Source organism: Acanthaster planci, linkage group LG03, assembly GCF_054643075.1.
Source record: "Acanthaster planci isolate LZ-2023a linkage group LG03, COTS_SCS, whole genome shotgun sequence".
In the NCBI taxonomy this organism is placed as follows: domain Eukaryota; kingdom Metazoa; phylum Echinodermata; class Asteroidea; order Valvatida; family Acanthasteridae; genus Acanthaster; species Acanthaster planci.
This window is the reverse complement of record NC_141779.1, coordinates 21,358,174-21,375,005: the sequence shown is the minus strand read 5'-3', so window position 1 is coordinate 21,375,005 and position 16,832 is coordinate 21,358,174. Positions and strand designations below refer to the sequence as shown.

Below are 16,832 nucleotides of genomic sequence, written 5' to 3'. Positions count from 1 at the left end.
CGTACTGGTGACTTCCTGCAGCAGACCATGAAAGCTGAATTGAGAAATCTGGCCTGGATTATACACGTATGAGAACACTGGACTTCCAGGCTCAGTCCCGGAGGTCATTGAGACTTCTGACTGACACCTGACCCATGGATTTCCTCACACTGGCAGTACCCAAGCCATATTCTAGTGCCACAATCAATATCTACCAAATATCTGTAACGATCCACAGTGGCCTTGCTTTGGTGAAATTTCCCTTTGTCCAATATCTTGATTAAAATGTGAAAAAAAAAATCAATGTTTCCAGACCGACAGGATCTGTGGTGGTTAAACACAAATCTACAAGACTGTATAACTATTCTTGCACCTTACCTAAGTATTAGCATAAGTTTTCTAACAGACAGAGCACCTGGCCCTAACATTATTCAGACTGGGCCAGCTTGAGCCATGGAAAAAAAATAGCAATAGATTTTTTTTCTCAGATAACAACTTTCTACTTGTCAATGCATGTACCTGTACAATGAATACATTTGTGGACATATATGTACATACACGTACACTGTAAGTGTGCAACATCCACACTAAAAATATTTTGATCGGTCCAATTTAAGGTTGTCCTTCAAGTGACCTGCATACTTAAAACAGGAAATGTACGCAATGACACAAAGCACATGCACAAGTAGGGCCATCCAAATTACATAGGGCGAACCCTAAGTTAAGTTCTGTTATGTTAAGAATGACTGAAAACTGAAATGAGAATTTATAAGTCTACAGGTTTCCTTTGCCATCAAAGAATCTACAGAAATGACTTGAAGCAAGTTTTACGCGAAAAGATCTGGAAATTCACTTTATACCTAAAATACATGCACAGAATTGACACAAATCATGCCCTGTGGCAGGGAAGAGGGACAAAGATAGCCCCCAGATTTATAAAATTACCCCTGATAATCTTCAACACTTTCAGGCGAAAAGTCCTCAAGATGTGTGACTTATGCAATCCATTTATGAGCATTATGAGGTGTTTGTCAAAATGCCATTCAGCAAGGCGTCATTTTTTCCTCGGCAGGTGCTGTTGCATGTTTGAAGACCTGCAACTGGCCAATGGATCATGTGTGCGGGGTGCCAAGCGAGCTCTCTGCAGGAGGGGGTGTACCAACTAATGTACAGTGTACAGTGGAACGCTGTACTGCTAATTACATGTAGGCTTACTACATGCACCGGTATATTCTCCCTTCCTTCCGTCTGTGGGTTATGTATTTCTGATTCTTGTCCAGGCACAAGCAAATGCATGAGCATTGTACTGCATGTGTTGAGATATATGCACATGCTCATTTGCAACCTTGATAGGCCTACTTTTCAGAGATGCTTGCTTCATGACTGTATTAACCCAAACAGTCCTGAATTTTCTAATTTTATTACAGTCTGTACACACCCTGAGAGCTGCAAGTTAAGTTATAACCAACTCCAAAAGAGCGCATCTTTTCTTTTCAATAAGACTATGGTTTTCGTTAAAACATTTTGTTGAGTTTGATGGTCTGGGACCTCATCATCAGATACGCATACATGTACATTGCTCCATCATACAATAAAATGCTTTGGGAAAATGTGAAACACAGAAGTTGCAGTAAATTGTTCACTGACTACATTAAACGGAATGTACATGTACTATACTTCAACATGGTTGATTGACACTGACAGTATGTCCAACTGGATCTCATCAACATGCAAATTGTCGGGTGTTTTCACAATGTGAAAAAGCCTGGATAATCGATAATTTTTTGATTTGGAGTTTTTCCTACCAATTTTCTTCTTTTGATCCAAAGAACAAATGGGCAGAGTTTCAAAAAAATGTTGTTTACTTTTCTAGTAACTGTAAACAAACAACTAACAAAAAGCTTGTTTTCTGCATTTCTCCATTTTCACAAAGTGAAAAAAGGCACATTGTTAACAGGGCATATATTTTTGCATAATTTTTCACGAAAAGAAAGCAATCAAAAAGGGCAAACTAAAGACCTTCGAGTTTTCCTGTTTTCACAAAGTGAAAAATAATTTTATTAATGAATTACTGTCTAATTAAAACAATATATCTGCAACCAAGTATGGATTAGTATTTTTCAAGTCTTACACTTCACGACTTTGTAAAAAATCCTCAATCCGAAACATAGAAGCGATCATTAGTATTTACTAAAATGGCTGGTATATTCAAACACGATGTTTCCCTCAGAATGACCATTTGGCAAGATTTCGTGGGTTTTTTTCACTTCGTAAAAACTTCAACAAAATGCAGAGACATCAATGGAGGGCAACACGTTTCAATCCCTGCCTTTCAGAAAGATTCTTTTAAGATTAAACTGGCAAGGTCGTTGCCTTTAAAGAAGATGTCCTGGTTACAATTTAACTTTTTCACAAGCCTTAGTTACCGTTACATTATACTTGGAAAACTCACTCCTGCTCACTGCTGCATCTGAGCTCTTCACAACCAAAATTTGCAATATTTTGTGATCATAATATTTATACAAATGAATGTTCCTTTATCAACAATTCATTTTTTTCTTACTTTTTAAAAGGTGTATTTCGTTCCAGAATTACCATTGTAGCTTTGGAATGTTTTCCTTTCACAGAACTGAAAGGGTTTGAGAGGTCTTTGGGGAAGGGCATACGATAAATCAAAGCAATTTTTGCCCATTTTGGCAGTATAAATTGTAGCGGGTCATGAAAGTAAGGACTGCAAATTTACTGAAAAGATTGCATGTTTAATGCGATCACTGGACGGCTATTCGTGGGGCTCCGTGTGGTAAACGAACTGAATGTCATTCCCTTCCATCACCCCCATTGTGATCAAACAATGCGGGTGACGTATGATGCATGAACCACGGTTTCTGCACTTCGCAATGAAAGATTCTCTCCCAATTATCAAGAACAGCCAGCGAAGCTGAACCGCTCTGCGCGTCTCGTTAATTCTGCCGTTTCCGATCACCTTATCTTACCTGTCGAGACAATACCCAGCCGATTTGGAACTATCATCGGGAAGCTGATCCTTGCCGGGTATGGGTAAGAAGTGGCACCGAGTCGTTCTGCAGAGCGGCCTTCACCTTAGTAGCGCTAGCCACACGATTGCAGATAGCAGACATCTTGACACCGATAATGGAGCTGGGACCTCATTTCTTGAATTATTGTTGGCTTACAAGACGTTGTGGGTTCAGTGTGCGTACGGTGCAGACTCACTCGGGGACCGGTACGTACACTGTGCATGCTGTAGCTTTGCACGTTCGCTCGTGCATGTACCTCAGAAGCAGCTGCAGTGCGATCACCAATGAGATAATTCACGAATGTGCGTAGGCTGTACTTGCCGCAGATTCCAGGGAACCAGACTGATTGTCAACGTCTTGAAGTCATACTCCAAGACACCAGACTAGCATTCTCTCTAAATTCCGAAGAGTGAATATTCACTCTGTTCGAGTGAAAATTCAATCCCTCCAATTGAAATTAAGGACCAGACGAAATGGAGTGAAATTTCTTCACTCCAAAAGATTGAAATTTCACTCGAGCTTCCTCTGGAAGGCGCTATTTTCAGCCTTTTCCAGTCTAAATTCAGAGTGATTTTCACTCTGGAACGTCTTGTCCTTAATTTCACTCTTTCCGATTTAGAGAGTTCCTTTGCTCCTTACCGTCGGTAAGCTACTAATGTGCTGATACACGCATCCATGATCCACGCCAGGAAGAAAGCGATTAAGTTTTTCGATTCTGAATTTTAAAGGCGTCGTGCTCGAGTACAGTTTGGCAGGTTTAGGGGTTATTTCCTTATTACTGTGCAACCTAGACCCACCTCTCCCAGATTTCTAAAACTTGGCGAGAAACTGTGCGCTCGTCTCGCACAAGTTTTCAACAAAAAGGCCATAACCCATCCCATATTCAGTTTCCTAACATTGCTTATTGGGGTAAGAACTAGTGTTGTCCGAATGTCCATGCTCTTTGGAGATATGTTTTCGCAGCGTCTTGAGTGGATGTTATAATAACGCACTTCTGAAACCTGATCGTCATGCTGTGAAACTCCCATTAGGCTAAAACTCCCGGCAGCCCGTTTTACCCGAGTTTAGCGGGTCTAACTGGATCAGTTGCCGTAGGCCTACCCCTTTTGCCTTTTGCGGCATTATATGCATGCAGGCGGAAATTGTAACAGAAATCCCTCGTTCTCACGTGTTGATACTGTTCAACTGATCCTCAGCCTTGCAGCTTCACCGACTAGCTGCTGTGTTTGGATGTTTGAAAGATTTAACATTTCTTATTTATTGTGTATCACGGCATGTTACATCTCCATTTTGTGGCTTTGAGATTACATGTATATGGTCGTTCCATTTAATTTGAGGTGTTTTTTGTGTGCTTGTCACATCTCAATATGATGTGGCGATTTTAGAATACATTCTTTAATTTCCCAGAGTGATATAATAATGCGAATATATTTAGCACCTGAGGCAGATTGCCAAACTTTTTCTTAAAAGTAAGTTTTCCGACAGCAGACTTATTTTACTTTGACGACTGTCGCGGTGCCCAAAACTTGGACAACTAGAAAATTAAAATTCCCATCAGCAAAAATTAATTTGATGCTGCACAAATGAACAACCTTTTCTTCTTCTTTTTCTTCTTATTTTCTGCAAGTAGATTTAAAGTTTTCAGAATTTGCGTCAAGCGTTTTCAAAACAATTTTTTGCAAGCAAAATTTGGGATTTTACCTTGACGACTTTTGAGGTGGCCCAAAAGTGGACAACTAGAAACTTCTAAACCCCACAATCAAAAATCAGCGGATGGCACATATGGAGTACCAATAGTGGACAACCAATATTTCTCATTTTTTATACCAGAAGATTTTCAGGTTTTTAGAATTCGCGTCAATTATTTCGAGAAACTCAAGTTTATGCCAGCAGAAATGTAGATTTTGCAGTTGACGACTTTTGCGGCGCCTCGAAAGTGGACCGTAACCAACGCCCTCTGTGTTCAAAATTGATTGACGTTACAACCAATTTCGCAACGGCCAACCAGAAAATGGAGGACAATTCTTTTGAAATTTGTTCAAAGAGATTCCCCAATTATTAACAGGAAACACTCCCGTCTCTCTCCCAGAGTGCGCCCATCAGATTTTTTTAATAGATGACATGAGTACTACATAAATAAGGATCATTCTTATTTCATTATTTTATGCCCAATGAGTTTGCATGGGTTAAAAAATGTACAATATCGACGTTCAATATCCAACTAGAGATGGAACCATGAGTTCCAATATTGTTGGTTGCTATACCCGTAACTGGACGTTTGAAACGAAACAGCCTACGTAACATTATAATGTGACATCACTATGAATCTTTTGTTTGAAAATTCAAAAAATTAAGAAAAAGTTTTAGTGTCCTTGGACCCACACTTCAGTATCCAGGTTGATGGTTTGGTAGTCTCAAATGTATTTCTTACAATCATTAAGTTGGCGGATTTCAGCCCATTTAACCCTACAAGAACTTTTTTCAGGCCGTGTCACAGCCGAGAGGAGGTGGAACTCGGTTGTGTTAAGCCATGATTTTTTATGTTTTAAAATTTCGCATGGAATTATGGATATTCATTTATCAGTACAAATGTGAGAAGTTTCGAGTCCATAGGGTAATGTCGTTACGGTCATTTGAAGTTAAGACCACACGGGAGACTTTGTCAACCCGCGTGCATTTAGCATGCCCGTGGAAAATGTGTCTATTTTAGCCGACTTGTCTTGGCAAATGCCAAAATGGGCAAATTGTCAAATTTGCACGAGATTGGTGTCACAATGACTGCAAGACATTATTGGGAAAAATTCTTAGAGCTCGACGGGTGAAACTTAATTTGCAACAAAAACGACATGAAAAAATGTGGAGGGATTCTACCCTGCTCTTGTATAGGGTAACCAGAAAGCTTCCAATTGAAAATCATCGAGTTGTTTGTTGTACATGGATTGTGCCCTCGTTAACTTCAACCATAATCAGACATATTTGTTTACTACTCTATACTCGCAGAAAAAAATAATGTCATTTGAGTTATAAAAATAACCCAACGTTGCACAAGGACTAATCCACTGATCCACGTCGGGGAGATCTGTTTTGGGGACCCAAATCGACATTTTTCATGTAATTTTTCACGGCCGTTCTGATGAGTGAGGTTCATTAGACATTTTACACGCTTAATGAAGGCTAATGAAATAGACAAAAAATCCCCTTTCAACCCAAACAATCCCCTTTATTTGGGGAGGGGGGATTGGGTATGACCTCAATGCGTACAACCCTGGATTCGCCCTTGAAGTTGCAAAATGATCAAGACAATTTGGCTATCAGACTAAAGGATGAACACCACCAAACTGGGGACCCATCCCTTTGCATTCCCGTGTAGCTAGCTGTGCGTATTGTGTGAAATGTACAGACAAGGGCAATAGAGGGCAGTAGATAACTTTTATGGTGAGGGTACAGGTTCCGCCACAGGCACCAATATATTGGTGCGCACCAATAGAAAACAGTGCAAAATCAGACCGAAATGGTGCCGCCTGTTGACTCTCGGGAAGAGGTTGGCCTCTGTTTCTGTTTTTTACCAGAAATTCAAGATTATGGCCAGTGTAATTTTTTTTATTCGCCTTTCCCCGAAGATACCCCCCAAAATAGTAGTAAAACTATGCACTCAGCTCTGAAGGTGGCCGCCCACCTCTATCCAAAATAGGCCCGCAAGTTTGGGTGTTTTATGAAAGAAGTATCTCGACCTGGAAACTGCCAGTCCTAAAATTCGGGATTTCTAGAAATATTTCTATGATCCCTCCTGATTATGGCATGTCTTATTGTAAAATCCCGCGGGAAAAGTAAAGAGCTCGCGCGTAGTAATACCACGATTTGGTGGAATGCACCCAAAAAGAGCCGGCCAGATACGCGGTGTGACAATTAATTACTCAGATTGAAATCCTACAACAAACTACGCAAAATTTACAAATCATTCTTTGGGCACAAGGTTCAAAATTATGTCGACCAAACCAAACATTAAAAAATGACAGCATCGGCTTATCACAAATGTATCTACTGTATGGCTGAGATACCCTTCATTATATATTATTCAAGGACCGGTTTTGAGAAAACGATGAAATTTGGAGGATTTTTAAACTGTAAAAAACCGAGTGAGTACGTGGAAATTTCAGGGAAAAATTAAAGCATTTTACAGAACTACAGTGATACTCGGTAACCATAACTTGCCCAACAAATGGGAATATTATGAAATCATTATTTTCGGAATGAGGCAGGAAACGACTGGAAAATACAAAGCACAAGGTCCTACTCTGTTTATTAAAAGCACCTAGAAGTGTCCATTGCACCTAGCACATATGGAAATAAAAGCAAAGCACGAACAGGAAACACCATAAATTGGAATTTAAGTTATACCAGTAAACATTATAGAATTATGTGACATATTACTGTGGGATATCCTTGTGTTTTCTGGTAGGGTATAAATATTCATTATTTGGGGGAAAAAACAACAACTGCAAAAGTTAAACGGTGAAAATGAAAAGTCAAAGTAATAATAACCATATTGTTTGAAGCTAAATCATTAATTGCCTCTGGGAGAAACTACGTACTTAATGAAGCCCTCACAAAATCTCCATTAAAGCATTTTAAATAGATTTATTTTGGATGAAAAGTGCAAAAATACAACTAGGTTGTTTACACACAAAATTTACTGCCTAAAAGTTTTAGCAATTGCAAATATAAGAAAACAGCTTTTTTTGTCTGGCTTATGGGATAGCTGCAATCTTTTTATCCTTTTCTAGAATACAAACCTCCCACAGGCACCTCTGTGTCCCACTTTACCTCATTTTCCACTTCTGTTTCACTGTTATCACCTTTTTAGTTTTATGCTAATAAGTATTTCCATATTCACGATGATGTCATCTCAGGAAAAGCCTGAATGTTACATTGGTTGGTATACAAAAATGTCCCCCATTTTTGTAGATCTTCCTGGCATTGATCACTTCTCTGATGATTCATTGTTTTTTTTTCGTGCATAGAAGCATCAATCCCTCTTTCAGACGTGTTTTCAGTTAGTAAATTCTGGGTTTACAACTTAAACAGAAATGCTTATGCACTGGAACTTGTCTTCCCTAGATAACTTCACAGCAACTGTGACCTCACTTGTCCGGGAAAGCATGGATATTTTTAACTGTTTAAAAGCATACACATTTCAAAATATTTAACCAAATAGGCAAGTTAAAGAGTTTTCATACATTGGAAAAAAAAAAAACAAGTTGAAGTTGAAGAAAAATTGTGTCCAAGAAAAATTCATTACAGCTACACTTTAACATTTCATCAAATGATATTCCTCACACCATACTGTTCCAGAATTTTTTTATACAGTGAGATGAAATTGAAATAAATGTTGACATGAAACTTGACACAAATGCCACATTCATTCAGCAAAGATTAACGAGAAAGGTTCAAGTTAAGTAAAAGGGCTGCAGTAGCACCATGCAAAAGTTCTCGGAGGGAACTCGCTGAAAAGAACCTTAGAATACGGCAAACCCTTATTAACTTGCCACCTTCACCACGAAAAGCCTAAAAACATTAGTGCTTGCCACTTCTATTGTACACAAACTGCAGATCTCAGAACTGCCTAAATGTCTGGCTGATGTAGAGGCAACCTATCAGCCTGAAACGAAAATGAGCAAGAAATGCACTGCTAGCAGGGAGGTAAGTTTTCTAGTGCTCTGTACAGTTGTACAAGGAATTAGATATGTCATACAAAATTATTTTGTTTGATGTTCTACGATACCACCAGCTGTCTTGTGGGAATTCCCCAGATACTCAACATTAAGTTATCCATTTTCAATGAAAATTTTCAGTTAAATTTAAGTTTAAAAGTGAATTGACGTTTTTGTCTCCTAAAAAGGGGCCAGATTTGCCCTATTTTTTCAAAGTGGTAGAGATGGTAGAACCATCTCTGAATGAGCCTCAACTGGGGCTGTGAGAGCTGTGTAAAGATGTCTTAACAAACACTGGACCTGTGTGCAGGGACCAATTTGACGGAGCTGCTTAACAGCTAGCAGAAAAGTCATGCTTACTATTACTATCGCATAAAATCTTACTAACCACAGCCAGAATTTCATGGCAATATGTGGCACGGTTGTGCTGACAGTGCCCACGTAGAGATTTCCAGTGTTTTGCAACAACAAAGAAGCAAACCTTTTCCTCTGAGATAAACGCCCATTCTGCCATGCTTACTGCTTCCGTCTTCTTGAAGCACACAGAGCCCCTGTTAGCATAGAACTGTGTGCTTAGCAGCACCCTGAAACTGGGCCCAAGTGAGACAAGAAGGTTTACAATGACAGCAGTGGCTACTCCCCAAGGGCGGATCCCGAACCGCATTCTTTTTGGGAGGAGGGGGGGGCAAAACTATTGAAATTTCTTGATGTACAATGTGACCATCTGGTGGCCTTTCTTGGAAGTGAAGCTAAATGTGGGAACTTTTGACACACTTTTGGACGGGAGGATAGTGAAATAGTCCCCTAAATTTGCCTTCTTTCACCCTAAGACTGCATATAGTACATCTGCACAGCGAACATGTACATCCGGAGCAACACATAACAGTGATGCTACACTTGTTCACAGAGTGAATGCTGTGGTCACAAGACTTTCGGCAAGTTATCCTTTCCAGCGCTGCACACATTTCTCTCAAAATAAATTATAAATGCATTACATGATCTGTTTATGTAAGCCAACTGACACCCAAAAAAGAAAAAAGATGCTTTAGAAATGTTCAGCTCTTCTGCAGTTGCCTGTCTGCATTACACCAAAGGGTACAGAGTCAAAAGTAGACTAGAAATGCAGTTATGAAGTACACGTTATGTAATCAGGGATGAGATTATCAGTTTTAAGAAATACATTATCTAAAACTGGGTAGAAAAAGGCTGTAGGGTGCATTCCTTCCCATACCGATAATGCTTTCTATCAGATTCGAAATGTCTGAATTCAGACAAAAGTCTAAAAAATCTCACGCCCGGTAATACTGCCGTCAGTTTTAAAAAAGTAAAGCGTTGCTTCTTTGAAACTTACTGTCTGGAGGCAACACTGCCGTGATGTTCATTACATGTATGTATATAAAAATATGCAAGATATATCTCTTTCTTTGGAATTCAAAGCAAAAAAGCAACAATCCTTGGCTACTTTGATTAATAAGAATATATTTATATATGTTTACACAAATGTCCACATACGTGTAGAACTGAACAATTAATTATAATACACAAATAAACTTTCCCTTTTAAGACTCGCTCAACCCCCTGGAAAATATGTTTTGTGCGAAATAATTTCCCATTCGACATATCAAATCAAGGAATAGTCGAGTGGAAATGGAGTTGCAAAATTCTTCAGACTCTCTCTAGAAATACGAAAAGATACCCCTACACGTAAGAGGACTCAACATTTTTAACAGAACATGTATATTTGACACTCACTCTTTAAGAAATCTTAAGTGGGTTTAAACATCAAATACTTAATATGCAGCATGCTTTGGGCCAACATCCCCTCCTGTATTTGATGAGACCATGAATAGTGTATGTGTATTTCAAATAAATGGATTCAAAAAATAAATATGGTACCCTGTTAAAATGCCATTGCCCACACCTTGTTTTTTTTCACGCAGGCCAAACCTACCATAAACCTCAAGATGACGTCAGAATGCAATCATGAAACAAAGTACACAGACCGCGATCAGAAAAACCCACACAGTGATCTGTCGTCTGATGCACTGAGCTCTCTTTGAATGGACAGCACGTGTACACACCAGACACAGATGTACAAAAGATATCTACGTTTGTGCATTACAGTGCAGAGGAGATCTATCCGCAGAGCTACATTGTACGTGTACCTAAAACGACTGGAGCGCCAACTCCTCACTCCTGTGCAGAAATACTGCAGAGCCCTCCTGGATGAAAACAGAACTGAATTCATGGTCATGCTTGTACAACAAAATCAAATAAAGAGAGAGCTTTGCATATATTCTCTTAATGCAATGGGCAAGTTTTCTATGAGTATGATGCATTACAAAAGTTGCGGCTAAAAATTGCCCGAAGTACGAACATGTACATACACGTACATGTACATACACGTACATGTACATACATGTACATGTACATACATGTACATGTACATACATGTACATGTACATACATGTACATGTACATACATGTACATGTACATACACGTACATGTACATACATGTACATGTACATACATGTACATGTACATACACGTACATGTACATACACGTACATGTACATACATGTACATGTACATACACGTACATGTACATACATGTACTGATACGTGCATACCTTTACACTGTTTGTGTACAGCAGGATGAATATTACATGTGTCCCCCCCAATCAGGGATGCACCCTGCAAGGATGCACCCTCCTCGTCCGGATTGGATGGCATCTTCATTACACATTCAGATTTTTTTTCTAAATCCTAAATTACCGGGGGTCTTCGTCTCCTCCAGTTACGCTGAAATTTCCGAAAAGAACGATTGGGAAACTGAGCCTCTCGCAACTGGGCTGTGTAGACAATCTCCGGCCGCACCATGTTCTCGCAGATGGGGTTGTGGCTGGCCGATTCCTTGAGCACAAAGGCGTTGATCTTAACTCCTGGGGGTTGCCACACGTCAAACACCCCTTCCTTTCTGTCGGCTGTGTCTGTTTTAATGCAGAGCTTGTAGTAACTCTCTGTCAATGCCCGAAGTTCCTTGACCTCCCTGGCCATCCGCTCCGTTCCGTACTGCTCGATCTTGTGCCACAGCGTTTTGTTGAAGTGGTCGTACAGCAGCGTGTCTCCACTGTTCCAGGTGCGGATCTTGCTCTGCAAGTCTGTCCCTAATGTGTCCACTGCTGTCTTCTTGCGGGTGTTCATCTTGAACACCACCATGTCCTCGGTCCGCCAACAGAGGGCGTCTCGGAGCAGGATCAGTGATTCCTCAAAGTATTCGGCAATCAGAATCAAGGAGAACTGCTTGTCAATCAGCTGGATTGCTTCCTCGATGAAGTCCGTGTCATCAAATTTTATAGTGGGCACGCCAAAGTCGTACAGCATGTTGTTGCGCATGTGCACTGTGCTCGGTGCACTTTCATAATAAGTGACGGGGTCTTCAAGAAACTTGGCCATGGCGTCAGCATCGTTGCCCATGTTGATGCGTGGAGCAATTTTAAAGTACGTAAAAGCGCTCTCAAAGACATGGACAGGATCTCGCAGGATGCTGATGTAGATGGAATTGGGCGGCATGATGTCCATGACGACCTGGCTGAATCGGGCGTGGTGACAGAAGATGTTGTAGATCCCGTTCTCCACTGGCAACATGTGGTGGCGGTCGAAGAAGTCCGGGAAGCCCAGGTGGTGGCCCTGCGGAGGCAGCACAAAGGTCAGCTTGTGGCGCTGGCCATAGCGCAGGAAGATGTTCTGAAGGGTGCTGCTGCCTGTCTTGTGCACCTTGAGGAATGTGATGTTGTGGCGAGGCGTACACCGCATCTGATCCAGGAATGGGCTCTTGCTGCTGGGACGCCTGGAGTAGGCTGCCCGGTGCTGCTCCACCTCATTGGCAAAGGCCAGCCCATTCCAGGCATGGTCCCGCTTCTTCCACCTTGGAATGTTGGCAAACTGACCAAAGAATCCCTCCCTTTGCTTTCCGGCATGCCCACCCTCCTGATCATGGTGACCTCCCCCGATTGGTTGGGCTTGCTGGTGTTGGCTGAGGAAGAAAAGCAAATTTAAAATAAATTAAAAGTTTTTGGGTAACCACAGTGTTTCAAGTCAACCCCAATTATCACAGATTTTTTTGGAACTAAAGTTCCAATTCTACAAACTTGCCTATCGATTCTACAAAACTTGCAGCAATGGGGGAAACTACATCCAAAGTTTGTGCACTTCAACTTTTGAGGGTCATTACATTCCCACATTGTAAGCTAACTGAAGTAGGGCAATACATGTGTAACTTCCTCAGTCGGTCAAAATCCTCCAAAACTTTTATGCGGGAAAGAAGGAACACAGGCACAGCAATGGGCATGCTCGAAGGAAAAAAAAACATCTGTCAACCACCAGTCGATCTTGCCTGGTAGGAAGGATACATTTTCTGCACAGGTTACTTGGGAAAATTGACAAGTGGTCATCACTTGAACTTTCCTAATAGATTCCCAACCAGTACTGAAAGAGGGCTTATGGGCATAAATCCTGGGGGAGGGGTTATATACTCTCTGCATTTTTTTGACCGGGGGATGAGCTATTGAATCATACCCCACTTTTTCCTGGTGAGAAAAAATGAAGGCAGACTGTGAAGAATTTAAGTAGTTCCCAACCACCAAAATATATTTAATAGCACTCAAGGAGAAACAAAGCCATTAATACACTGTGTTGATGTAAGGTTATGCTGGAGTGTCATATATTACAGATGTTCATTTGTATCAGGAACATCGCTCCTAGTGTCACATGGTGTCAGCACTCCCCCTTTGAAATGGCTGGACAATTCATCCCTCACAATCACCTGTGCCCTAGTTCCTGGCACACAATTACCCCACTGAGAGGGCACTGTTTAAATGTTATACATAGGCAGGTTGAAACACTACACCATCTACTTACAGGTCTATGTGAGAAGGCACATATGCAGCAAGGTATGAGACGGAGAGAACCCCCCCTGCTTTGTGTTGGTCATTGTCTCGCAGGAATCAGGGGAATTCCTTTCGACATCTTGGGGGGATGTGTTAAGTAACAATAGTCTGGAATAGAGATTGGACATGTTGGGGGGTACCCCTTGGTCTCATTTCTTGCTGGGTATAAGTACATGTAGGTAAGGTTTTGTGTGAAAATTATAACAAATTTATAAGGCTTGGTCTCACAAAACGAGAGCAGGAACCAGACCAGAAGTGTGACCTCTCAAACCTGTTCCCACACATGTAATGTTATTACGCGTGAATTCATCATGCTCTACATAGGCAGACTAAAGCTTTGCAGAAGCAGCCAAAATACAAAGTGAAACAAGAACACGTAGTTCACAGTTTCATTATTAGGGTTCTCATGCACATAGTCCATAAAATTTGATAAAATGTTTGGCTGGAAGTATGTGTAATTAAGGGGGGAAAAATCAATGAGTGTCATTCCCGCAGCGTCTTTCCAGAAGGGGTTAAGGCCAAATTAAATATTAATTCTATCGCACAATTTGTAATTTGTGCAAAGTCAAATATTTGAAATCAGTTGTTTATTATCAGCTTTTACACACACACGGACAGTTTTTTTGCGGATGATGTCAACAAACTAGTGACATCTGGAAGTGCACAGTTCCATTTTTGTTGCAATTTTTCTGTATCAGTGTATGCCCAGCTGGACAGGAAGCATGTGTGCCATACTCCAGTGTTTCTAGCAACTAGACAAAAGCGACAAGAACTTGGTTTAAATGTTTCATGTGGCATTAACGAGTCTTAGCATATATCACATGCAGTAATGTGTTTCGTTTTTAACAGTGTATTTTAATTGCAAGAGGATTCTGAATTATTCACATCCAGCAAACGTTTGCTCACGTAAAAAATACACAGAAAAATCTGATTTTTAAACACAAGCATTCAACCGACTTTCCCATAAAATTTTATCACCTAAGTAGTGCAAATATACTTTTAGTTTTAGCCATCTTAAGTACTGCCTATACGCAATCCTCATCAATATTAAAAAGGAAAGTAAGGAAGGAAAAAAACATGTAAGGGTACATGTAAGTACAGGGGATGGCTGGACTAAATGTCATCAAATCGGGTGCATGGGTATGCAGCACGAAGGATGCTAGAGAAGCTTGACTATACATGGACCAAGACACTGGTTTGATGAGCACTGTGCATCCAGTGTGACTGTTCTGGCATTGCAGTGTAGCACGCAGGCCCTCAAGCACCACATATATGCATGAGATAAGACAGTATTTGAGGCCAATCTGGAATGTTAAGTAAAAGATAGTCAGGGAAATTTTGTTTTTCATGAGAACGGTCATACTTTTCAATGAAAGAATGACTGAGTACATCAGCATTCACAGAACATGTAAATAGAGTCTGCTCTGTGGCCATGCTGGGCGTGATCAGTGGATGCGTGCTTCGTGTACATGTCAATCACCCTGTGCTATCAGTGGATCCTGGACAAAATCTCGGACTTCACATCGCCTTCTCAGGAAAATCTTCAACAGCCGTATCTCAGTGATAGTGCTGTTATAGCACAGCACTATCACTGAGATATATCAATCATGCCCAACAGCCACACATCCATGATCCATGATCAGCATGATCAGTAAGACCAAAACCTGCACAGAATTTTGAACAGGTATAAACCTGGCTTAATTAATAACTCTGGGCGTCCTGTGGTTTCTAGAAAGTATGGTGGGTAAATATTTTTAAATAGCATCCAAGCTTAAAGAAACTGGCGTACATCTGTGCTGGCAAGTAAATGGGTGGGGGATAACCAGTACGCGGGAGGGGGACTAGAAACCATGTGACACTGTTATTGGTGTCTCTCAGACACCCTCCCATAAAATTGAGTTTCGTAGGGTCTGTGCATTTTTCTAATGCTGTGAAATTCTGAGGCATTATTGTTGGTATCAGGACAACACAATGGAAAATACATGCCTAACTACGGGTATTTTTCACAAATTAAATTTCCACATTAAAATAAAGTGTACAAGGATGGTTGGACGTCCACTGCACTCCCGCAAACGTGGAGCGCAGCCGACGCCAAACCCCACAGTTCTGGGGGTACAAGAGCCTACACAACACTACATGTACAGGTGTGTGAGGTCTATATGAAAAGATGCACCATCAATGTGGTGTAGGCCAACATGCACTGTATGTAGGCTACATGTACATGCAGCCCCCCCCCAATAAGTACGTAAACAATGTAATTTGAAATGTTACCTGTCCCATATTTCGTGCTTATTTTCTTGAACTGTTTCAATATCGTTTTCATTTCCATTGCTGAAACTGAGGTACAACAGCGTGGAGCCTGCGGTCACAATGATGAGAAGAACAATATATCTTGTCCAGGTTCTCATGGTGTGAAGGACAGGGCCGTGTGCCACGCGATCACGCAAATAGCCCAGTCCTACCGTTAGATACCGTACCACAGGCTCTCGCTCGCTGGACACCTGCCGCCGTGAAAATCCGCAAGGACACCGTCTCGTTCGTGTAAGGAGCTTGGGGTGAGAAGAAGATTTCCGGACAACTGCTCACTCCAACATTCAGCTCGGACGTTTAACGAGCAGCATGTCCAGCGTATCCGACAATAGTAATATCTAAACATATTAATTCATTCTCCATCTGTTCTGAAAAAGTGTCCACGGTATATTGTTGACAAGATGAATTTTCAAGCGCGTTGTACTGCCTAAGCGATAAACACTGTACATTTCAGGTCACGGCATACGTACGTACGACTTATAAGACGTTGGTGGGCAAAGGTGTATGATTAACAGTAGAAGATTACTAACACATAGGCCTACCTGGTCGGTCATGTACATGTATTACGTATTCGCAGGGTACCAACGAAGTGTTGTACCGGATATAAAACGACTATTTTATGTACTCTTTTTCGTAACACGTCCACAATTAATTTGACCAGCTGGATTCTTTTCTAGAAATATGGAAGGGCTGCGTAACACCGTGATCAGAACATTGACAAGAATATAATATAAAATCAGTGCTCTGAAACATGCAATTGCCGAGCTTTCGGTAATTGAGTACCTCCTTCAGGGCTAGAAGATTAAGTTCTGAACGAACGCAGAAAAGTCCAGGTTCATTCCTCCTG

The 16,832-nt window shown here is 40.9% G+C and overlaps 1 protein-coding gene across 1 annotated transcript; it reads right to left on the bottom strand.

Moving 5' to 3' along the window:
• Positions 1 to 7,288: 7,288 nt before the first annotated feature.
• On the bottom strand, positions 7,289 to 16,498 carry LOC110973128 (galactosylceramide sulfotransferase-like). Its single transcript, XM_022223676.2, has 2 exons — positions 15,947 to 16,498; positions 7,289 to 12,762 (listed from the first exon to the last, which is right to left on the bottom strand). The coding sequence occupies exons 1-2, from the start codon at positions 16,081 to 16,083 to the stop codon at positions 11,493 to 11,495; spliced, it is 1,407 nt and encodes a 468-aa protein (XP_022079368.2). The 5' UTR covers positions 16,084 to 16,498; the 3' UTR covers positions 7,289 to 11,492.
• Positions 16,499 to 16,832: the final 334 nt, after the last annotated feature.

Excerpts from the sequence above, each read along its gene's own strand:
- LOC110973128 (XM_022223676.2), bottom strand. The coding sequence starts at position 16,083 with ATGAGAACCTGGACAAGATATATTGTTCTTCTCATCATTGTGACCGCA. Across the intron at positions 12,763-15,946 it reads AAGCACGAAATATGGGACAG|CCAACACCAGCAAGCCCAAC; the intron begins GTAACATTTCAA and ends TTTCTTCCTCAG.